The 24,417-nt window shown below is 40.0% G+C and overlaps 1 protein-coding gene across 5 annotated transcripts in view; it reads right to left on the bottom strand.

The window, feature by feature from the left end:
* MAP3K5 (mitogen-activated protein kinase kinase kinase 5) overlaps positions 1 to 24,417 on the bottom strand; it is a 90,946-nt gene that overhangs the window by 19,841 nt on the left and 46,688 nt on the right. For all 5 annotated transcript variants that reach the window (XR_013392235.1, XR_013392236.1, XM_077925961.1 and 2 more), the window contains 10 exons: positions 23,739 to 23,851; positions 21,990 to 22,149; positions 16,995 to 17,148; positions 16,082 to 16,189; positions 12,440 to 12,489; positions 8,753 to 8,848; positions 6,806 to 6,887; positions 6,072 to 6,205; positions 4,174 to 4,301; positions 3,096 to 3,232 (listed from right to left, as the gene is read on the bottom strand). Coding sequence is in view for 3 of the 5 variants with exons in the window: in XM_077925961.1 (XP_077782087.1) it covers positions 3,096 to 3,232; positions 4,174 to 4,301; positions 6,072 to 6,205; positions 6,806 to 6,887; positions 8,753 to 8,848; positions 12,440 to 12,489; positions 16,082 to 16,189; positions 16,995 to 17,148; positions 21,990 to 22,149; positions 23,739 to 23,851 (1,162 nt within the window). In the remaining 2 variants the exon portion in view is untranslated. The remainder of the gene's footprint in view (positions 1 to 3,095; positions 3,233 to 4,173; positions 4,302 to 6,071; positions 6,206 to 6,805; positions 6,888 to 8,752; positions 8,849 to 12,439; positions 12,490 to 16,081; positions 16,190 to 16,994; positions 17,149 to 21,989; positions 22,150 to 23,738; positions 23,852 to 24,417) is intronic.

Raw genomic sequence — 24,417 nt, 5'->3', positions numbered from 1 at the left:
AATTTGTTTTTATAAATTAGCTTATACAGTGCTTTTTCTTTAAAAAAACACACGTATAGGGGTACTCTCATTTTACTACTTATATTGAAATACTGCCCCTCAATGAGTCCAAACTTAGATTCACAAAATGTTTAGGGGTATGTGTACTCCTGTGTCCCCCCAGAAAAAAAAAGCACTGAGTTTATATAAAATCTCCCAATCATTTTTTTTTTTTGCTTTGCATTTTTAAATATCATAATGCCTTATTTTTAAAGGCTCTCTACATAAAACAAGACAGAAATGAAATCTAGAATTGAGTAGAAGTACCTTAATCTGCTATGGTTTTGTGTTTGCTGCAAAACAAATAGGTCCATGCAGAGTTGCATCTTCTATATATTCCGAATAGGGGGGTTCCCTGTGTCATATAACTGCTTATGCAATGCTGCCTGGCAGTTGTTGCAACAGCAGTGATCTGTCTTATAACATAGGGTGTATACACTGTGCTAGGAAAAAGAACTCTATCTGATTTTATGCAGGCAACATTTTTGAAGAACATGAGTAAAATGCACAGTGCCATATGCACAGCCACAACGTGAACTCATAGCTGAAAAGGAGATTTGAACTCTGGCAAAGAATTCCAAAAGGCCTATCCTACTAGATCATAGTAATCTATCCAATTGGATCATTAGCAGCATCTAAGGAAACCGGTGTGGCTGCATAAGGAGCTTACAGATGAGCTGAGAGTTAAGAAGGGCATGTATAAGAAAGGGAAGAAAGGGAACAATACCACTTTTTTGTACTGACAAAAATAGAGTGGCTTGCCGAATGATTGGAGTACTACAATATATCCAAAACAATGGGAGAAATTGGAAGGATCTCAAAAGAGAAGATAGACAGGGACTGGGAGGTGTTTAAAAGATACTTGCAAAACCATATTGAAAAATCAGAACCCTCCTATTAGAATAAACAAGTTCCGCTTCAAATACTGAAATACCAAATAAGATGGATAACAATGTGTAATAGAAAAAGAAGTATGAAATTAGGTTAAAGGTGTGTGAAAGAAAGTAATAGAAGTGGGAAGAAATTGCAACTGAGTAGATTGGAAGTCTAACACAAAGGTGGGGTGAGGGGTGGTGGATGGTGATGGGAAAAGGAATTATCTGTGGGAATGAGTGTAGGTATGTTTGAACACTTTTAAGAAAAGGGAAAATCACAGAAGAGGAGAATACACGAGTAGCCAACAGTTGCAGGGAGAAAGTCATGCTGGCTAAAGCTAACAACAATAATAATAAATGTTTCTTTGGCGATGTCCAAAGTAAGAGGAAGAACAAGCAAGTGGTAGTTCCTCTGCGTGGGGAACACGGAGAAATGCTATTGGGTGACAGGGAAAAGACAGAACTACTCAACACCTCCTTTGCCTTGGCCTTCACCCAAAAGGAAAGCAATGCCCAACCTGGTGATAACAGAATGGTAAGGAGGGCGCTACAGCTCAAGATAGGAAAAGAGGTAGTAAGGGAACACCTAGCTACTTGAAATGAATTATACTTTAAATGAATACTAAAGGAGCTTGTGGATGTAATTTCAGAGCCTTTGTCTATTATCTTAGAGAATTTTTGGAGAACAGGTGAGGTCCCTACAGACTGGAGGCGGGAAAATGTTGTCCCCATCTTCAAAAAGGGGTGAAAAGAATAACCAGGTAACTACCGACCAGTGAGCTTGACATCGATACCAGGGAAGGTCCTAGAACAGATAATTCAATAGTCGGTCTGTGAGCATTTAGGAAAGGATGCTGTGATTACTAAGACCCAGCATGGGTTTCTCAAAAAAAAAAAAGTCATGCCAGACCAATCCGATTTCTTTTTGTGAGGGAATTACAAACTTGGTGGATCAAGGAAATGCTGTGGACATGGTGAATCTTGATTTCAGTAAGGCTTTTGATAAAAGTCCCCCATGATATTCTCATGAGGAAGCTGGTAAAATGTGGGTTGAATGAGGTAACTGTTAGGTGGATTTGTAGCTGGTTGACTGACCAAACCCAAAGAGTACTCATTAATGGTTCCTCATCATTCTGGAAAAAAGTGACAAGTGGAGTGCCGCAGGGTTCTGTCCTGGGCCCGTTGTTGTTCAACGTCTTTATAAATGACTAAGATGAAGGAATTTAGGGGATCATATTTGCAGATGACACCAGATTGGGAAAGGTAGCTAATGTTGCAGAAGACAGAATCAGAATTCAAAATGACCTTAACAAATTGGAGAACTGGGTGCATGCTAACAAAATGAATTTCAATAGGGACAAATGTAAGGTTCTACGCTTAGGCAGGAAGAAACAGGTGCACAAATATAGGATGAGGGACACCTGGCTTACCAGCAGTACATGTGAAAAGGATCTAGTGGTCTTGGTGGACCACAGGCTTAAAATGAGTCAACAGTGTGATGCAGCAGCAAAAAAAGCAAAAAAAAAAACCTAATGCTATTTTAACTGCATCAACAGAATCACAGTGTCCAGATCAAGGGAAGTAATAGTACCACTCTATTCTGCCTTGGTCAGACCACACTTGGAATACTGTGTCCAATTCTGGGGACCACAAGGGTCTGGAAACTAAACCTTAAGAGGAGTGCTTGAAGGAGCTGGGTATGTTTAGATTGGAAAAGAGGAGACTGAGAGGAGATATGATAACCATCTTCAAATATCTTAAGGGCTGTCACATGGAGGAGAGAGCATGCTTGTTTTCTCTTGTTCTGGAGGGTAGGACTCGAACCAATGGCTTCAAGTTGCAAGAAAAAGGATTCTAACTAAACATTAAGAAAAACTTTCTGACAGTAAGAGCTGTTCAGCAGTGGAAGAGACTCCCACGAGAGGTGGTGGACTCTCCTTCCTTGGAGGTTTTTAAATAGAGGTTGGATGGATGCTTTTAGCTGAGATTCCATCATTGCAAGGGGTTGGACTAGATGACCCTTGGGTCCCTTCCAACTCTAAGCTTCTATGATTCATCAGCTTAAGACTCTGAGAACTGAATCAAGTTCCTCTCCATTCCACTGCATTTTGCTTCAGAGGGCACTTAAGGGTAACTTCATGTCCATTACATAAATCTAATGCTTTTTGAAAAGAAATCTACCTTTATGTCTCGATGCACTATTTGATTATCATGGAGGTATTTCAATCCTTCAAGAATCTGTTTGGTATAAAAACCAATGGTCTGCTCGTTATCCTTTAATGGTCCCCATTTCGATCTCAGAAGAGCAGAAAGGCTGCCTGTAATATGGAAAAAAAAGTCAATGAAGGCAATTTTCAAATCAGGAAGATCGCCATTGTCATTAGCCCTGTGGAGATGTTCTGGCCAGGCTGGATGGAAAGGGGAGCAGGATTTGGGCAAGAGTATAGAACTGATCCTGGGGAAGGGCCCAGTGGCCTGGGAGGGGCTGATCTGGTCAATGCCTAAGCACCTGGATAGGCCTGTCAATTAAAATAAACAATATCCCCTTTTATTATAGAATAGAAAAAGAGAATGAATTGCTTATTCCAATTCAAAGGCCTGTGCTATTTTTAGGTCATCTGAGATATGCAAGTCGGCAGGAAAGCAAATCCCAACATAACGGAATTGGTAAAGTTCTGTTAATCCAGCCAGATGCACTAGTTCTAGATAACTAAAGTATAAAATGTCAACATCCTAGGCGCATAGAAAGGAATTTCACATTGCACTAAGGTGACTGCTAAACATTTTGGCTTGCCAGACAGAACAATTCCCCTTTCCCATTCCTGCTGCTCTGGGGGCTCTCCTGACACCCCCCCCTTGAGCCAATTTCAGGTAGTGTGGGAAGGAGAAGAGGGCGGGAAGCTCTATTGGGCAAGTGGAAGTCATTGTGCAGGGCTGCCTCTGGTGGGACTCATTAGCTGAATTGTGCCTCAAGATTTGTATACATTGCAGTGCAATCCTAGTGCTGTCTTCTCAGAAGTAAGCCCCACAGAGTTCTCAAGGGCTTACTCTTAGGTTAGGCCTATGGTCTAAGGAACTCAACGCTGTATACCTGCCTATTAGATGGGTGTCATCAGTAAACACTTCAATGCCTGAGCTAATATGAAGGGTCCTGCTTTCTCCCGCTCAGTGAAAATGTGAGCGGAATCTTGTGAGCACAACAATCTCTGCATCAGAACAGAATATATATATATATATTCATTAACCAAAAGCTGCTTACCTCCTGGCACTTGTTCCATGAATATCTTAATGAATCCATTTTCACTAAACGAGCCAAGATACTGGACAATGTTCTTATGTTTGAGGTGCTTATGCAAAGCTATTTCTTCATGCAAAGGCTGGGAATACCTACAAGAAAGTTCAGAGTGCCTCAACCAGCTTATTTAACTGTATGGAGTTCCATACCCTACCATGCTGTGATATAAATTCAAAAGCAACCTGAAATAGCAATTCTGCTCGTAAATACTTTAAGGTAAAATGGTACAGGAAATTGCCCAGGCAACGTTTATTAAAAGGAAATAGGTCTAAATGATAATGGAGAACAAACAGGCAGGCAGAAAGCTTGAAGCTAAATAAATGAACCATCCCAACAGCATAGAAAAATAAAACTCAAGCTTATCTCTTTGGTTGAATAATCCAGCATAAATGAAAAGCTTTTAAAGTAGGAGGTTTATAGGAAATGTCAACCATGGATGTTTGCCTAAAGTGCAATAACATTTTTTTTCCTTCTTCACTGAGAGATCTGCAGTTTTCAGCCAGTATCCACTCACATGTGCTATTTGGCTGGCTTTTTCAGTGATTTTCTGTGTTTCTTCTGGAAAACTAAGGTATGGAGCCTGTTTTAATGACATGCCAGCAGCCAGCTTTTGCAACCCCACCCCTGCTCACAGGAGTAGTTAACTTGTGTTCATGGTGTATTAGTCATTCTATTGTTGTACTGATCATGTGTGTAGACCACACAATCTATTAGGATTTTCTTTGGTGGTGGTGGTAAACCACCAGTGTAATCAGGACTGAGTCTGTGATTTGAGGTATTAGGGTTGAATTTTTACAAATCCAAACATTTGAATCCTTCTGCAGTATCATGTTCCTGACCATGTGCTGAAAGTTACCAGACACAAAATCTTGAGGCACAAGACTACTCCAATTTCAGGGATCGGGGGGCAGGAAAGGGCTCACCTTTTCCCATGGCACTTCACATACTCCCATGTGAAGTCTATGGCAGCAATCGGGAGCATAGTAAGCTGTCATAGACGAGTGTTTTCGAGAACCTGTGTGTTGTGGCCCTCCTGCTCAGGCCCCTGATTCTGAGCTGAGTCCCTCCACTGAAACTCTCCCTCTGAAAGTCTTCCAGGTCCCCTCCTTCCTTGGCTTAGGATGAGGAGGTTGAGCTATCCAATGCTAGGGATGCCACTTCTTCTCTGCCTGGAGAGGTGAGGAGCTCCATGTCACAGAGTGAGCTATCAGAGCAGGAAAGCCAGGCGTTGTCTTCAAAGAAGCAGAGGTGCAACCAGAGGCAGGATCACCCTCCCTCCCCTCAAATAAGGAGCACCTGGCTTCAGGCCAGGAGTTCTCAGCAGGCCAAGCATTCTCACAAGTAACTAGACTTCCCTTGTCTCTGTTTAAAAGCATGGCAGATAGTTGGGACCAGTTGTCTGAACAACTTCACACTCCTGTGCAGTCTGATGTTGCAGCTCCTGATCCTGGAATCCTGACCACTGGCCTCATCCCTTAATTGCGTTTAGGGAACCTTGAAGCTTCTCTCCTAAATGGTTTGACCTTTGCTGCATCATTGGCATCTAAGGGCATTTGAACTAATTCCTGCTCTTCTCCTGTTGCTAAATTTGCACTGTCAGTCTTCTAGAATGAAGCTTGGCTTCTTTAGTAACAAGCAAGTGCAGCTGTCATTGTTCTTGGGCAGGAGCTAGAACACTGAGAGCCTGGAAATCAAAATATTATGCAAAAATAACTATACCCTGCACACCTAAAGAAGCCTATGAATCACTTTGATTAAGCTTTTTATGTCTAACATCTAACATATCATGCAATTGTTTAAACTTTGGAGAACTAAGAACACGGAGTACATGAAAGCCTATGTAATGCAGACTATTACTTTACCTGCTATCTCTTTCTGGGATTTCTTTAATGGCAATTCTCACTTGATTGCTCATATCTCGTCCTGCATAAACTACACCGTAAGTGCCTTTACCCAGAATAACTCGATCACCATTTTCATCATATTCGTAGTCATACTACAACAGAAAGTACAACAAAAGGAAAATATCAGTGATTCTAGTATTTATTCCGTTTAAGTATTGTCTTGTGTGCTTAGAAATAACACAGGGAAGTCATGCCTTACCTGAATCAAATTACAGTTGTCAGCCTGGAATAAACATTTCTAAGAAGTATCTTAGAAGTTCCAAGTCTTCGAAACATAGCGTAACCTCCATTTGTTTCTAAATTTACACCCTGCACTTCAGTGGCCAACTGATATTCCCAAAGCAGCAATTCACTATGATAACACTACTTTGCATTGGATTTTACAGCTACCACGGAGAAATCAAGAACATGACTGAAGTCAGTGATTGTTGGACATGCTTAGGGGCGCAAGATGGAAGCAGTACTTTCAAGTTTGAGATAAACTGCATTAACATCTATTACTGGAACAATCCAGAAGTTGTTAATTTGACACCGAACTCTTTCAATATGAACGAGATGAGGATTTGGCTTGCTTTTTATTCCAAAGCAGTTAAGGCTCATCCAGCTAATTATCCAGTTAAGAACAAGTAACCCAACAGGAGCACAATTCTGTAAAAGTGTGAGAAGTAGCAGGAATGCAAGATTGCCCTCACCTCCAGAGAGTCTCCATCGCATTCACCTTCCTCCGTGTTCTTTCCTATTTCTTCAGTGATGCTATTAACCATTTCAAAAAATCTGCCAAAAATCCATATGAAAGAAAATATAGTATTACAGCAAAATGAATCCTAGTGGTTGCCTCTTTTTTTTAGCTGCTTATGACTGTTTCACTGTGTTCATAATAGCTTTCACCCCCTCCGTTTTAAGAACATAATAAAAGCCTGCTGGATCAGGCCAATGGCCCATCTAGTCCAGCATACTGTTCTTACAGTGGCTGGACAGTTGAATGTGGGAAACCAGCAAGCAGGATCTGACCACAAGAGCCCTCTCCCCTCCTGTGGTTTCCAGCAACTGGTATTCAGAAGCATTGCATAGGCACTGTGGCTAGTAGCCATTCATAGCTTTCTCCTCCATGAATTTGTCTAATCCCCTTTTAAAGCCATTTCCCTTCTCCACTCAACAGCATCACGACTGATATACAACAGATGCCCATCTTTTTGGAAACACAGGAATACCTGGGGAAATGTCGCTTCCTTAGATGATTATTCTGCATTGTTTTAAAACCTATCTTTAGCTCTCATTTCTGTGGTGTTTTTAAAGCTATTGTGGTAGATTTTCTGTAAAGTGTCTCAAGATTCATGTGAAGAGTTTTTCATGAATGTATAAAATACATGCAGTTGTGCATGTGTATATAAATGCATACTCTAATAATACTGTGCTCCTGAGTACAAACCATGATTTCTAATTATATTACAGCTGGACAACAGGGATTAACAAAATCTACCACATCCATTTTTGCCCTATTCTGTTTGCCATCCAGATTAATTTTTAAAACAGCAGTTGCACAATTTGCCACAGTTTTAGCTTGCATCTTATTTTCTTTACATTGCTACTATTGTAAAGGAAGACATGCTGATAAAACATCGTGCCAAAAGGAATCCTGAAATAAGTGTACTATCACATCAGGATTCCTTTGTATGCTGGAATTGTCTGTATGTGCAATGATTCAATCTTGATGTGAATGTATGATTGCAGCAAGATAATTACTATTACAATTCTGTTGTTACAATTGTAAAGAAAAATTTGATGGATGTTGATGATTAGCACAATGTAAAATGAAAAAATGTGACCAATTTGTATACATCTGAATACAAATTGGAAATCAAAACCAGAAGAATGTCATGTTTCCCAACACAATATTGCAACCCTGAAAGCAAGACCAGGTAACTCAGAACTTTAAAATCCAAGGACAGATTTGGATAGGTAGAACTTTGTAAGCAACCCTTCTAAACATCACTCCATGCTCATCATTCTATGTTTGCCTGAGGCTCACAAATGCTAACCAGTTCATCAACAGCCGTTACTTCTTTTTAGAATACTGAATATTATTTTTCTTCAAACATTTCAATTCCTGTCAAATGTATTATGCAGAATGAAGGAAGATACTGCTGGCAGAATTCTAGACTGTACCAAAAATTGCAGGCATATGGGCGTATCATTTTTTGAATGCTGCTTCATGTAAAATTAAGCCTGCCTGCATGTAGTTAACTAACAAAGGTATAGTGTAGCCCCCTTTCCAGTGTGCTTGTTCATACATGCCAGGTTTTCTTTTAGAAAACATAAGACGAAAAGGAGACCTTCCACCTGAAGTGGTAGATTCCAGAATTCTAACACATACCACTGCAGCATGCTTAGAGAGAAAAGGAATGTGTTGATATCCCCAGTAAAATCACTTCATCTCAATTTTATCTGTGGGTCTCAATTTATTTTGATAAACATTATGCTGACTCTAGTATGCACTTGTCTGATGCACACACATCTCATGCTCAGGCGGAATGTAATTGGTCAAAGATGATCCTGTCAGCTGAAGCCAATTTCCTAAACAGCAGCAGCTCACAGGATCACCGTCACGCAAACCGTATAGATAATTGGCCAAAACATACTTTTTGCAGTGGTGTTCTGTACAGAAATAAATTTGGAAGTCATCTGAATTGTGCAGCACGTACAAGAAACAGCATCGTTCTTCAAATTTTGAAATGCTGGAAGAGAAGCAAAGATAGCACGGGTTAATGGTTTTGTGACTCGCTGCTTCAGGCGGTTTTCATATTTCAAAAAGAAAAATTATGTTCTTTATGCTTGCAAGAGAAAGGATAGAACCATACTTTCTCCAGTTAGTTCCTTCTAAATGGAAGTTGCTCCAGGGAAATTTGTGGCTGTTATACAATTGAAAGATGGGTCAGGATTTCATGGAGGAAGCGGGATAATAAATATTGCATAATGAAAATGAATGTTCTATATTGTATTTCATGTATAATAGATGGATTTAGATGATTGTCCTTTTGCTATATTAAAATGAAATTAATTGAAAAAGCTTCACATAACTGAAAAGATTTGGACCTCAATGATTCAACAAAACTAACTGTTGCAGAAAAGCAGCCCTGAGTGTTTTCTAGAGACAATGCTTTCCAGTCAGCGCTGAGCACACACAAAACATCAGTTTAACAATCACTTTTGCAACAGGGACATTTTGGGACGGCTATTCCCTGTAACAAACAATTTGACGAATAGGCTAACTTATTTATCTTACCAGAAATAAACACTTATGAGGAAAATACGACTTTCTGACATGTGCTGCATAAGCTAATGTAGAAGTCTAGCAGAGTAAAAGCCCACCAACAGAATATAAGTATAATGCATTTGCATTTTATATCTTTCTGTTGAGACAATGCCTATTCTGTACTTCTGCTTGCAGGATCCTTGTCTGTTTGTTCTTTCCATGGAGACTAGACCCTTAAAAGAGTTTGAGCCAAGAGTTTCTATTCAGAATGAAGGCCAGGCACCTTTTATTTCCTACCAGATTCTATTTCTTAATTTATAATGAAATGGAAAGAGCCATCAGGGGGCACCCTAGCACAACCGTATAAGTCATTTTGTTGTTCTTAAAAGTAGTAAAAGCACCACCACTCAAAAACTGCTGTCACATAGTTATTCTAGGAAACACACAGAAACAGAGGAAGTTATCTATACCAAGTGAGACTGCCTCTCCATCTGGCTCAGCAATGTAAACACTGACTGACAGCAGCTCTCCATGATTTTAAGCAAGAGACATTTCCAAACCTACCTGGAGATGCCAGGGACTGAATCTGGGACCTTCTGAGCCACAGCACTTTCACATATTTGGAAAGGAGTGGAGTAAACAGTAAAAAGTGCTATGCTCCTTAAACTTCCTAGGGAGATGTGAGCACAGCTGACTCCAAAGGATACAACAAATGTAAAACTTTTCTCCCTTCTCTGTACCTCATATTCAATGACTCCTTGTCCAGAATATGTTAGTCACACTTAAGTTCCATCAAAATTAATTAATTTAGCAGCATGGTTAGCTTGCCTGATTGTTTTAAATCTATCTCTCTGGATTGAAATGGTTTTCTACCTCTGAGTTTTGGCATTTCTTTTAACCAGTTATTTTCTAAGTTAATTAACAATGAGAATCTTTCTCCCCACCACCACCAAGAGTTTGGGTTTTTTTTTTTGGTTTTTTTTTTGAGAATTTAACTAAAAGTTAAATCTCAAATAAAGTAATGAGGAAAATGAGACACTGCATATCCAAGATACTAGGGTCTAATCGTCTCCATGGTCAAAACTCACCCATTACAAAAAACCACTGCATTATTTTAATGCAGCAGTTGAGGTAAGAAGGCACTAATCTTTATTTGTTCAAGAACAGGCCTTACAATGTTGTCTAGAATTGGAAATATTGAAGATCTGCAGTGTGGAGATGTGATGTGCCTCTTTTCCTTTCAGTATGTATCTTGGTGGCTCCTTTCTCATTGAACTGCCGTTCCCTACATGGTCAACCAGTGTCAGGAGACTTGAGAGAAATTTATAAATCTTCCACTTTGGTGCTATGGAAGGGCACCGCGCCATGCCTTCTGCAAGTGCCCTCGGAAGACCACCACTACGAAGTAAGCCCACCTGATACAGTGCAGACCTATCAAACTGCTGCAGTCAGCAACATGTACTCTTTCCTGTATTTCAAGTTTAACAATAACTCATCAAACCTGTCTACAGGAAGCTCCTGTGCAGACAAGCCCTACATAAAACCCAAGCTACTAATGAAGAAAAACCACTCAAAACACGACAGAATTACATACACTTGTTCAGCACTCAGTGTTGTACTTGCAATAGGCCTAGTTGTGTTTTTTTTAATGACACCCTTCATTCTGAAGGAACAAATTCTAGTAACCATGGATTATACAAGCTGATTTCAACACTCCTTTTAAAGAAGATGTCTTTTCAGAGCCATTTTATGTCAGTAGAACCAAATTTAGACTGCACTACTTTAGGCTGCATGTAAAGCTTATGTGTTTGAATGCTCCCTCGCAGAGAAAACACCCTTCTTGAACAATGAAAGCTAGAAGGGTAGGAATAATGTTCACTATAGTCCTCTCCCTGATATGCTCTTTCACTGCTGAGATGTCATTTTTGGTAGCAGAAGCATTCAAACATGCAACAAATTCTCTCTTCCAAGTGTCCAGGCTGCCTTCCCATTTACTTTCTTTTTATATTCTGCACCTATGTATGGTTCTTACATGACATTTTGTGGTTTTGGTACTGCTACTCCAGAGGATCCTATAACATGTATTTCACCAGGTATCAAGGTGCTAAATGTGTTTATATCACTACCTCTCTCCTAATACTACTAGATGGAAGCAATAAGCGAGAAACAATTAGGCCCCTGTCCGCATATGTACTAAATGGAAACTTCATTGCCACATTTCTTATTGGCATAATGCGGTTGAGGGCAATGCTGCATGGTGGGTGGTGGGTTGAGATGAGTCTGGGAAACCTGGCTTTGGAATTATGTTAACCTGTGAAGCTCTGTCTGCATTCCTATGCAAGGCTACCTGGGTGTAGGCTCCACTAATACGGCATGACTTGATTCTGTGTAAACATGCATAGAACTGGGCAGCCCCCATATATATAAGGTGTTGCCAGCAAATATTTATCAAGAGATAAATGTACTGCCAATATATAATAACTGCTTGAATTATAAGAGGAAGATAATTTATGGACCAGGCAAGATTAAATTTATGGACTGGACAAGATTAAACATTATGTATGTATGTATGTATGTATGTATGTATGTATGTATGACTTGTTAGTCACTAGCTACGCAAAGATCTCCAAGCAACTTAAAACATATTTAAAACATAAACATGTATCTGTTACAATACTGATACATTCACACAAAAAAGATGCAATTCACAAAATAGATGCACATCTCCAAGGTCCTACATTTGAGCTAATAATGATAGGTGCTAGGTCTTGCTTAATGTCAGTCATATAAGACAGGAATTCAAAAACTGCTTCATGCACATTTTGAGGATTTCCCCCACAGTTCTGACACCCATTTTTAAAGATTTTGTTTATGTTTAGCCTTTTAAATATGTTTGTGAGGGGGTTATTGGTTTTGCTGCTGCTGCTGCTGCTGTGTATTTTGTGTTCCCATTTTGTATTTTTCTGCTGTAAACCACCCTGCGATCTTCAGATGGATGGCATAAAAATTAATTAATTAAATAATGGCTACAGAGGAAATGTCATAGGTATCACAAATAAATAAATAACCTTACCTTACTCCTCTTATAGAGTCAGCACTGAAGTTCCATTCATGAATGCCTTTCTGTAATGAAGAAGTCAACAAAAATTACCATTCTTGGGCATATAGCTGCACATACAAATAAATACATACAAATGTGTTAGTTTAGACACGTTTATGATCAAACAATAAAAATTATTCATTTAAAAAAGAAGCAGCGCACAACAGATATTAGCCTGTAACTTACAAAATAATGTTTGCAGGTTATTTCCCCCCACTGTGTTGGCCCTTTTGTAACTGTACACAGCACCTTCATAACAATGTAGAAATAAAAACACAGTGCATGTGCACACACAAACCTGCAAAGATACAAATAATCCTAGTACTCTATGTTTCCCACACTGAACCTCTGAAACAAAATCTCTTATTTTACCCAGTCTTCACCCTGTGCTATGGCAACCAGTGTGTATCACATCCTTCAAAACAACCTACTAAAATCTATCTCCAAACATGCCTTTTCATGTTAAATTCTTACATCAATTCACGGCCACTATGCTGGAAAAAACCTATATGTAAATGAAGGGGTTAAGCTGTAAGAACATTTCTATTTCTCATTTCTAACATAAAACAATCTAACACACATACAAAACCACAGCCACAAGCCCAAGACATTCCCAACCCTTCAAAAATCCTAGTTTCTCTTTGATTCATGTGACCTCTTTGTTTATGCTGTTATGTTCTCAGGCTGGTGAATTCCTGGTGATTCTGCCAAATTTTCAATCCATTGGAGTAAACATTTTATGGGGACTGTCTAATTCTGACATCTGTTCTTTGGTTAATAATAAAAAAGGCAATTGGAAAACTGCTTCAGCAGCCAACATGAGAGACCCAAGTGTCTAGGCTAAGACACTACTGAGAGCAGTAGCAATATCAATTCCAGCTGCTACCTTTTACTGTAGCTAAAGTTCAGAGCCAGAACGTTTCATGCTATCAAAACAATTCGGAGTTATGCAGAGTTTTTTAACAGCCAGGAAAAGTCCTCTCCACGTCAATTGAATATTCAGAGTGAGACTTCCCAGCTATGATGGAATCCAGGGAATGAGTCATGAAGAGTTAGGACGTCAGTGTAATCCAGAGGACAGAGTAACCCTGGACCTTAGGCCTACATTCAGATACCTCTCCAGCCATGAACATACTTGGACAAATAAGTGCTCCTGAAGTCCTAGTTCCAAATCCACAAAATGGGAATAACAGTAAATTGATGCACGGGGTTATGGAAAACATGAGTAAGATAAGGAACAGAAACAAGAATTTCCACATTATGCACTCAATGGTCATTATTACAAATATGATGTGATGTTTATGGAATCAGCCAGATGTTTAACACTGTTCAACTTGTTGTAACTTGGGGAGCTTGTTAGAAATGATTTTTGCTACATGTAATACAACACAAATAATGATACAGATGTGTCACATGGTGAAATGAAGCAACCGCTGACCTAGAAGAAACTAAACCAGTGTGCAGTTCAAGTTCTGTATGCTTCTCTGACATGGATTCTTACTTAAGCAATCTAGACTGGCTGAATGAAGTTAAAGTCCAACAACTGCAAGGGGGAAATGACTTGCTTCTAAGCAAATTAAATGAAATAGATATAAACAGCAATATTCTACTGTGTTTTGCCTTCATAAAGCTAACAAAGGCAACCCTCTAGCTTAAAATGGGTTATTAATTCACTGTTAATGTACATGTGATGTGATACTTGAGTATATTCTTACATATGGTATCCAGATTTACTCTACCAGAACAGACAAATGGTCATGTCTGCAACGTCTTAAGAGATTGTGTTGGTTAATACTCAACAGATAGGATGTTTGATGCAGCAGCAGCAGCAAAAAAAGCTGTCGCTATTCCATGCTGCATCAACAGAAGCATAGTGTCCAGATCAAGGGAAGTAATTGTACCACCCTATTCTGCCTTCGTCAGACCACACCTGGAATACTATGTCCAATTCTGGGCACCACAAATTAAGAAGGATGTTGATAAGCTGGAATGTGTGCAAAGGAGGGCAACCAAGATGATCTGGAAACTAAGTCTTAGGAGGAATGCTTGAAGGAGCTGGGTATGTTTAACTTGGAAAAGAGGAGACTGAGAGGCGAAAGGATAACCATCTTCAAACGTCTTAAGGGCTGTCACATGGAGGAGACAGCATGCTTGTTTTCTCCTGTTAATGAGGGTAGGACTCGAGGAAATGGCTTCAAGTTACAAGAAAGGAGATTCTGACTAAACATTTGGAAAACTTTCTAACAGTAAAAGCTGTTCAGCAGTGGAAGAGACTCCCACGAGAGGTGGTGGACTCTCCTTCCTTGGAGGTTTTTAAGCAGAGGTTGGATGACCATCTGTCACTGATGCTTTAGCTGAGATTATGGCATTGCAGGGGGTTGGGCTAGATGACCCTTGGGGTCCCTTCCAACTAAGATTCTATGATTGATTATGAAAGCTGAGTACACCTACTCAGGAATTTACTGCTTTTCATTTCAAGATTGCCACTACCTTTACTCCAGAACTAAATGTGAAAACATCAAAGAGTGATCACCTCAAGTTTTCCATGTACTGTTACAATAAAAAAGATGAACAAAATAATAAAAAAAACTTTCCAATAAATTGCTACAAAAAGCAGCCAATGCCAGGAAAAATTCTCTGCTACATTCTTCTGTAGTGGAAGCAAAATAGAGAAGAAATAACAGCTTATGGGTATGAAGTATTTGAGATGTTATCTGGAAAATAACTTTTCCTGTTTCCATCTTTCCCTCAACCCATTCTATTTACACCTCCAGTATTCCCTCTATAACTTTTGCTTGCTGCCTCCAGTTCCTACTATCAGCCACTGAGGACCATTTTATACATCACGCAGCAGTGAAGCTGAGCTTGCTACCATTGAAAGCAAAAGCAAGCGGCAACAACTCCTGGTTCCCTGATGAGTTTACCTATAGGATATATCTGCTTTTAAACACCTGCTTCTCACACATGCATTCTATATGTTTAGATATATTCTGTAAAACCACAATTTGTAAAGAAGCTCTTATAAGTACACCTCAAGGTACCAACCTGGTCTTCCATAATTTTATTTTCCGCATCTCTTTAGGCCAAAGTCACAGCACAAGATTCTCCAGAGGTATAAAGGGAGAAGTCTACCTTTTATATCCAGAAGGTTTTCAACTTCTTGTTTCTTCAGATTCCTGATTACCAATTATGCACCTGTCTTTACACTTCTCAAAAAGGCCAGTCACTCTATTTGCCACAAATGGCAGCCTATACATGGAGCACTTAAGAAACAACCTTATTTTGATGGTGAAGTCTGAAGAGTTGTTTCTCATGCTCTGTGCCTGTACCCTTCAGCTGTTGTTAAAACTCCCAGACCTGTAGCCTGTATGGACATGCCATGCTTAATACTCCCTTTTGTTCCCAATATCCATTACTTCCTCACCCGTGGGCTGCTTTGGCTGTTCTGTGTTTCAATCTCTCAAACATGAAAGGCTCTAAATCCTCTCTCGTTTCCACAAACGCCTCCCAATTTCCTTTAAATTCCTTCGATCAGTCAGTCAGCAGTTACAGGATATAAGCTGCACAGAGGAGTCAATGGTTTATTGCTGTAAAGGTGGTGTGGTAGCAGCTTACCTTATCATCAGGCATAACATGCCAGATAGAGACTGTCTTCTCTTCAGCCTCGCTATTAATGGACAGGTAAGAAGGCTGGTAGATTTTCGTTGGCTCTAATATTAAAACCTTTGAACAGAAAAAAATACATAGAACATTGCTAAAGAGTTACTACATTTCTTCAAAATACCCCCTTAAAATTATAAAATTAAGTACTGACACTTCTCAGTTTAGCTCTTGGAGGCAAGGGCAAACTGCGCAAAAGACAAACTTTTACTATTTACCATAAGCAGTTTTGCATTTTGTTAGCTAAATAATTTACTGAATGTCTTCCAGCTTTCAATTTTGTAGACGATCCTACTTTACTTTTGTTATTTGGATCTTACATGCAAAAATGTGAGAAAAAATGTTTTGCTGAAGAAGCAGCACTTGCCAATTTCACAAACCTCCTTAGTCCAAGCCTGATTTGCACAGCAGCCACCTGCAATCTCACTCCGTGTTATTAAAAACAAACTCCCGGCCCTCCAAAAGTCTTTGGGAGGAGAAGAGGCATGAGTAGCTACAGGGGAGAAGAAGGGACACCAAACTTTCCTTTTGTGAACTTCCACTAGCAATATTTAATTTTTATTTTCTTTATATGAGTAAAACCTACAGAATCAGACTTGAGCATGTAAAAATCCATACACCAGATCCACCATAAGCCTGAGTGAATAAAAAATGTATTTATGTGGCAACAGAAACTCATCAAGGATGTAGCCGTTTGTGCCACCAGGAGAAGCACCTTCATAATTATTCAGATCAACTCATTTTGCTGTTCAAAGTTTATTGCTTTCCAAATTAAAAATGCTTCCCTGCCCCTCAAGAATCACATGGCAGGACAAACAGGAAATTGAAATGGTTAAAAATTAATTGGAAGAGTTCAAAACACACTCACAGGAAATCTAACTACAGAGACGTCTGACTTTGTGGCCTCAACCAGAAAGTCCATCCAAAAGTCCACAAGTTCATGTTTTGCTACTTGCTGTTCTGGATTCAGTTTCTTAAAGTGCTGATATATCAAGATAGTCTCCACAATGGACTTGAGGTACCTAGGAGCAACCAACAAAAAACGAAACAAGTCTGTAGCTATTTCCAGTTCATTATAACCACTATATGCTTTATCACCTTTATCTGCACATCACATTGCCAAGTTGATAGACTCTCTTATCAGCTATACTGAAAGATGAGAAACATGGGCATGTCTGCACAAAGCTTTATCTGGCATTGTTGCACTAGTCTAGAAAAAGATTGCACAAAAGCAAACACACAAATATAGGCAACAAGAAAATCGTGCAGACTCTTTTCTTGGTTCATGAGAACAGTACACACCGTGCTGGCCTGCTAGGATCCCTTTCTGATCTGAAGATGGACAAGAAACAAACATTCTAGAGATCTACAAAAATTACAAGAGTACCCAGAGAGTTCTCCAAGACTTAGGAGAGCCAAGCTTATTGCATGTGCACGCAGCCATAGAAACCCAGGGCCAATCATAGTTCCTTCAGTGTGTACAAATCAAGTAGGAGAAAAAAAGATAACTTCCAAATTCAGAATGCACCACAGCTAAACAGGTGTTTACTGCTATTTTCACAGCATGTGAAGCAACCATTAATTTGGGGTATGTGTGGCTTTGCAGGACTCATTCGACAGAATGAGTGCATCTATACTATAGCTGGGTAGTAGAGAACAAGCTTTGCAACTTCAAATTCTGGCACCTCCTGTTGAAAGGATCTCAGGTTGTGGGCTTAGGGACAGAACATCTGCCTGAGATTAGTCGGATCATTTATAGCATTGGATTAGATGGAACAATAGTCTGACTCACGCTAAATCAACTCCTTATATTTACCCCCAAAAGCTGCTTGTAGACACATGGAATGTGAGATAATACTTTTTATGGACAAACTGGGCTTTACAATTCTGTATTTTCAAATGCATGTCTTTGTGAAAATCAGATGTACTTGCCTGCTCTCTATTTCTCATCACTAAGATGGTCCAGTGTCAAACTAAATTATAGGTTTATAATATAGTCATGCTGATGACAAGGTACAACAACATTCAGCACATATGCCATGGGCAGCTTGTGTCATTGGCGATAAATCTTGCAAATTGTCCTAATTAAAAACTTCTGGTGTCACAAACATATTTGCAGTAGCTAAAAATAGCACCTGTACATGGGTGTGGTTCTATTATAACATACACAAAATCCTGCAACAATAAACATACACCACCATGCCTAAGAAATTGCTTGTACCTATTTCAGATACATTTTGATTGGGCTCCATCACATATTGGGATTCTATCCCACCCAGGGTTTCCAATTGCTTTTGGACTACCGTTCCTATCATCCCTGACCACTAGTACTGCTAGCTAGGGATGATGGGAGCTGTAGTCCAAAAACAGCTGGAGACCCAAGTTTGGGAAACCCTGATCCCACCCAAGGTGGGAAGGCATTGCTTTAGCCTGCTGTGACTGTTCTTTACTGCATCATCTTTGAATGTTCAGTTCAGGTACCGTATTTTTCGCCCCATAGGACTCACCGGCCCATAGGATGCACCTAGTTTTTTGGGGGGGAAATAGAGGGGAAAAAATTATTCCCCCCCCAGGTGCGGGGCTGGGGTGGGGGAAGCCCGAGCTTCCCCCGACCCCAGCCCCCAGAACAGGCTGCTATCCGCTAGCCGTGGGAGAGCCGCGCCACTTGAGCTCAGCACGCCCCAAGCTTCTGGGTGCAGCCGCGTCTCCCACGGCTAGCAGATAGCTTCCTGAAGCCTGCGTTCGCCCCATAGGACACACACACATTTCCCCTCCTTTTTTGGAGGGGAAAAAGTGTGTCCTATAGGGTGAAAAATACGGTATTTTAAAACACTGAATATGTTGGTGAGTGACTGTGTGCTTTAACTGCACTTTCAAGAAACAGGCCTCTGCTAAACTGATTGTCACTAATGTGTCAGAAAATGCTGCAGCTGTTCCATGATGGATGCATCCACAATCTCTCCTCCCTCCTTCATATAAAAGTATGGAATCATATATTCTGCGAGGATTAGATAAATAATATTTGTCTTCCACAAATCTTATCTTAATACTGACACTGCCAACATTATCTCTATGGCATCATCTCGATGCTATGCCATGGCAAGACATACAGCTAAAGGTCAGCAGGAGCTTTTCGCCATAGTCGCTAAATAAGACAGTGTGTACTAGCCGCTCCTTATAAAACAGGTATTATGGTCTCCCTGCCCACATTTTTAATTTACTAAAACAGGTATGTTCCACCTTTCTGTTATAAAAGAGGTTACAAGGACCTCGTTATACACATTTTTATTTATCAAAACATCTATATTCTGCCTTTCTGTGACAGACAGCTCATATAAAAATATATTTAAAATCATCAAACCAGAGCAGCAGATAAAAAATAATAATCAAGCAGGGGAAAATGAATTTGGTTTTCCCTCTCAAAATTGCATGTATGGAGTGGAGAAAGTGGCTTGGGGCAAGCATGACGGGGGCAGGAAAATGGTGAGTGGCAAAAGGGCTAAAATACGCCCCCCCAACCACTGCTTATTTACTCAAAATGACCCATCTCCCAAAGTTACTTTACACAAAAAGTGTAGCCATAGGAATATATAGCAAATACACATTCACATTATACATGTACTTTGTGTCTTAACAGAAGAACTATACTTATTGGGCATGTTCTAGCCGAAGCTAAGCACTTTGAATTAGAGGTGCCTGTGAAGTTATCCCTAGCCAGGCGTGGGGGTGGGGTGGGGGAGAACACTGTGGGCTGATAAAACTTACCTCAAAGTGGAATCTTTCCCAAAGATTCTCCAACTCAGATAAAAAATCAAGCCAGAGAAGTATTCCCCTCTCAAATTGCTCGTCTCTGTCAACATCTACAATCCCCCAAAGGAGTCCCATGCCAAAGGACCTCCAAATACACTTACCCCCTTCCCATAATATTGGTGGCAGCACAGAACAGTAGTTTGAGAAGACGGCTTTCTCTGTCTCTCTCTCTCTCTCTCTCACACACACACACACACGCATATATCCTCTCCATCACCCCACAGTGCTGCCTAACAGCAACTCTGAAGGGAACTCTGGGAGACAGTTTCACCCAAGGATTCCACAATGACTCCTGTGCAGCAGTCAATATAAGGAAAGGGATTTCTGAAGGTGTAAGGGAGGGCGAGTTTGGATTGGTTCATAAAATCTTTCTCCTGGGAAAGTCAGAGAATCCCAAAGCCAACCCAGAGAGAACTTTAGAAAGTTCCCCCGTCTCCCTGAGAGAGATTTCAACAGGTACCTAAACTGTACCAATGAGGCTTCCCATAGGCATCTGGTTGGCACTGTGAAGACAGGAAGCTGGCCTAGATGGGTTTTTGGCCTGAACCAGCAGGCTTTTCTCAAGTTCTTATTGTTTGTACAAGGCAAAGGAAAAAATACGGTGGTGTCACTAATAGGCCATTTCATGATTGAAGGGTTAGCCACACAAAAAATAAGGGAACAGCATCTGCTACCCAAACTAGTAAGTTGTGTAGTCTGTGGACTTGAAATCCCTTGGTTCAAATCTCATTTTAGCCCATGGAATTCAGTGGTTGACTTTTACCTATTCTCTTATAGCTTGGAGCACATTGAATGTCATCCACATTAACAAGAGACGCCGCTAATTTAAATAGGTTCCTAGGTCTAGGTTCAATAACTTTTAGACAACCAGGAAGAGGATGTTGAGAAAACTAGTTATCACCAAATAAGGCTGCAGGCTTATGGACACTTACTTCCATCTAAGTCCCAATGAAGTTAGTGGGGAATTAAACATACACAGGCCTGCATAAATACATGAAGTTGGAATCTACACTTTTCTGTACATGTAAGCACAGAACAAGTACATGCATGTCCTGATTAAAGGAGCTAACTTCATGTACCTTTCCACACCTTCCATTTCCCAGTCCTTCAGGTCCCTGTGACCTCTTACTTCCCCAGAGACCCACCTTCCCCCCAATTTGATCTGAAATTGGCTGAGGGGTTTTGGTTGCCTAGCAACGTCGAGCCAGCTTCCTCATCCCCGAAGCAACCAAATGGCTGACATTTGTGAGTCCGGAGAGGCTCTAAAGAATGACAACACTGCTGCCTGGTACGTTTTGAAAAGCAAATACTGTGCAGAAATGTCTCATCCATCCACTAGTCTGGCCCTGGCCACAATATCAAGTGGAGGCTACACTGTTAAGTAGAAAATGAAGCAACTTGATTTCAATGTGTAATTGCTATTTTATTGACTGAAAGCCAGAACCATTTTGAGCTAATAAAAGAGTTTTAAAAGAAGGGGGTGAAACTAGCAACATAATTGGCTTTAGCTATCATTCTGGAGAGCATTGCTGAATACAGTACTGCAACTGTTTGTAAATTGTTTACATGGGCTGACTGAATGTATTGGGGAATCTATTTTTTAAGATAACGTGACTAAAATTTTCTGAGCAATTATTACCAACTACTGCAAGAGATTCTGTTTATATGGAATGTGGGGCCACCTTGCTATGGAATTGTTTGTATAGAAAGGGGGCGGCTTTTGCTTGATGACTTGGCCTCCCGCAGAATGCCAAGAGCCCAACCTTAAGAGGCAATTGGTGTAATGGTTAGAAAGCCCCAGCCATGATGTTTACTGGGTGATCTTGGGCCGGTCAGCTGGACCTACCTCACAGGGTTGTTGTGAGGATAAAATAGGAGTAATTTTTAAAAACAACAACACAGTTGCTGAGCCCATATTAAAAAATTTGGGAATGAGAAATATTTCCATTTATACTGTATTTACACTCATTTCCCCCTCCCCCCAGAATATTCAGATCAGAACAGATGCTAGAGTACTTTGATTCAATGCACACTGATCAGACAAGAGCCGTACCATGCTGGCGTCTTCAATTTGAAAAGTTTCTCTGAAGCCTGTATCACTCTTGTGTGATCATTTGCCAGAACACTAGCTCCCAGGAAAAATCCAACTTCCCAGTAACTCTGCAATTTTTCCAAGTTTCCTTTTTTCCCAAGCAGGCTGCTTATCTTTACTCCTGGAGAAATAATAAAGAAAAAATTCTCCGTAAGACTGCACCGCAAACAAAAACTCAAGTTAATGCATACTTAAGCTCCGTTGAAATTGGTGGTCCTAAACTTGCGTAATCACCCACAATACGGTGTTCTGATTTATAAACCAGTCTTCCTTCTCTTTCTGCTTCTCTCTTGCTTAACTGCAATCCAGTTTCTCAATATTACAAGATAACAGAAAGCGAGCATTTAACTGGTAGCTTCACTGGATTCTAGACCAGCACCACTAGCACATATGGTGACTGGGATGGCAGACAACCTAATCATCCCAAGAGTGCATGCTTTAAGAGATGAGGACATATTGTAGGCCCTTCAAACCCTACCCATGTCCTAGCCAATGGCTACCCAGAGTTTTGAACACTGATCCACTGAATAATTCCGGCATTTCTTCACCTATTCTTTGCATCTCCCCCCTTTTTAATTCAAGGGACTGTGACCCACTAATATAGAATAGACCCACTGAGATCAAGAAAGCCACAACTAATCTTAATCCCCTGGTTTCAATAGGTCTGTTCTGAGTATTACTTAGTCAGATCTTGTGTTTGTTCTGTAAGCCTCAGAGACATTTCAAAATAGACACAGTGAAGGTTAAGGAAACTCATATCCACAGAACAATCCACAAAACACTGCTACTAAGCAAGCTTAATTTAGCTCAGAGAGACTTCATTCGGAGCCCTGCAAAAATAAATAAGATTTATTTGTTGTCATATTTAGAACCCACTTTTGAAAGCAATCGTGCAGAAAGTGGCTCACAAATAACAACCACAAATGTCATTTAAAGCATGTGCCCTTCAGATATTTTGGACTATAATTCCCATCGTCCCTGACCACTGGCCATGCTGGCTGGAGCTGATGGGAGTTATAGTCTAAAACATGTGAAAGGCACTATGTTGGCAAAGGCTGAAATATCAGTTGCAAAACAACAATTTCATACAAGCAATCTAACCATAATTGCTTTTGCAGCTGCACTGTAGCCATTTAGAATATTAGTCTGCTATAACAGCCTCTTGATAATGCCATGCATTAACCCTAGGACCCTTAGGTTTCAGGGGAAAGGAAACGTTATAGTAAATAACTATTACAACTAATTCCACATTTAGAGGAAGTGTAAGATAATATGTAGCTCAATAAGAACAACCAATGGGGGAAACAATGGCTTGCAGGATCCTCACTAGGACAAACCTTAGTCCTAGAGAGCCAATGAAGTTCGTTATTAGATTATTCATAGACTAGAACTAGCAGGGTTTACTAATCAGTATTCATAATTTATCCAACAATATCACTGAGTCACCATAAAAAGCTCTTTTCATTACTGACTCTGCAAGAGAGACATTTAACCCAGAAAACTGAACTTAGGCAAGATAATTGCAACGGGCAGGATCCATGCGGTGGCTCAAAGTTATACCTTTTTAATGGAAAACTTAGCCGAAGTGCAGAATTACTAACTAACAAAGAACTCTGAATGCATTCATCAGATTGTTTCCTGTAAAACAGAGGGTGGTGAAAATGCTGTCACTGAATTTTATTTGCCTGTGCATCAACAGGCTATAATTACCAACTTTCCGTAGCTCAAATGAGGTATCAAACTGGTGACCAGCGGCCAAGAGAAGGACTGCATAATTAATCCCCGACTGTAATGTTGGTTCTGACTCAAATGCCTTCTTGAACCTAGGAGAACAAACAAGTTATAGATATAGATAGATATAAAAAATAAGACGTACAAAGGGACAATTATATACATATTTGGTACTCTAAGTGCCGCTCTTCAGTTTGTTCAGCTTGACCAACCCGTTTAAGCACAAAAATATTCTGCTTATAATTTTCCATCCAGGCAGCATGGTTATTTTAAGAAGCCAGCATTTACAGCACCCTCCTACTGTTTTCTTCAGATTCTTGTGTTTATTCACTTGTGAAAAATATATAGCTGGTTAACAGCTTTGCTGTTTTGCACGAAGAACTATTTCTGAACACTGGCATTAAAATTCCTTCTGGCATTTATACTAGAATTATGATTTATGCCCCCTCATTAGAGATTAATATTGTTGTCATGAAGTTATCCTTCTCTTGTTTACTTTCAGTGATCCTGCGACAGTAGGCAAATCAGTACAGCGCTGTGCAGTATACCAAACTAAACGAAAGACGGAAGAGTTTTCAAATACATATTTAATAATATCAACACCCAGTGCTTATTTGTAGAATTCATCTCAAGTGCTCAAAGTGCTTCAGAATAAAAC

This window comes from Podarcis muralis, chromosome 3 (assembly GCF_964188315.1).
Source record: "Podarcis muralis chromosome 3, rPodMur119.hap1.1, whole genome shotgun sequence".
Taxonomy (NCBI): Eukaryota; Metazoa; Chordata; class Lepidosauria; order Squamata; family Lacertidae; genus Podarcis; species Podarcis muralis.
The sequence above is the reverse complement of the archived record's forward strand: the minus strand, read 5'-3'. Positions and strand labels throughout refer to the sequence as shown.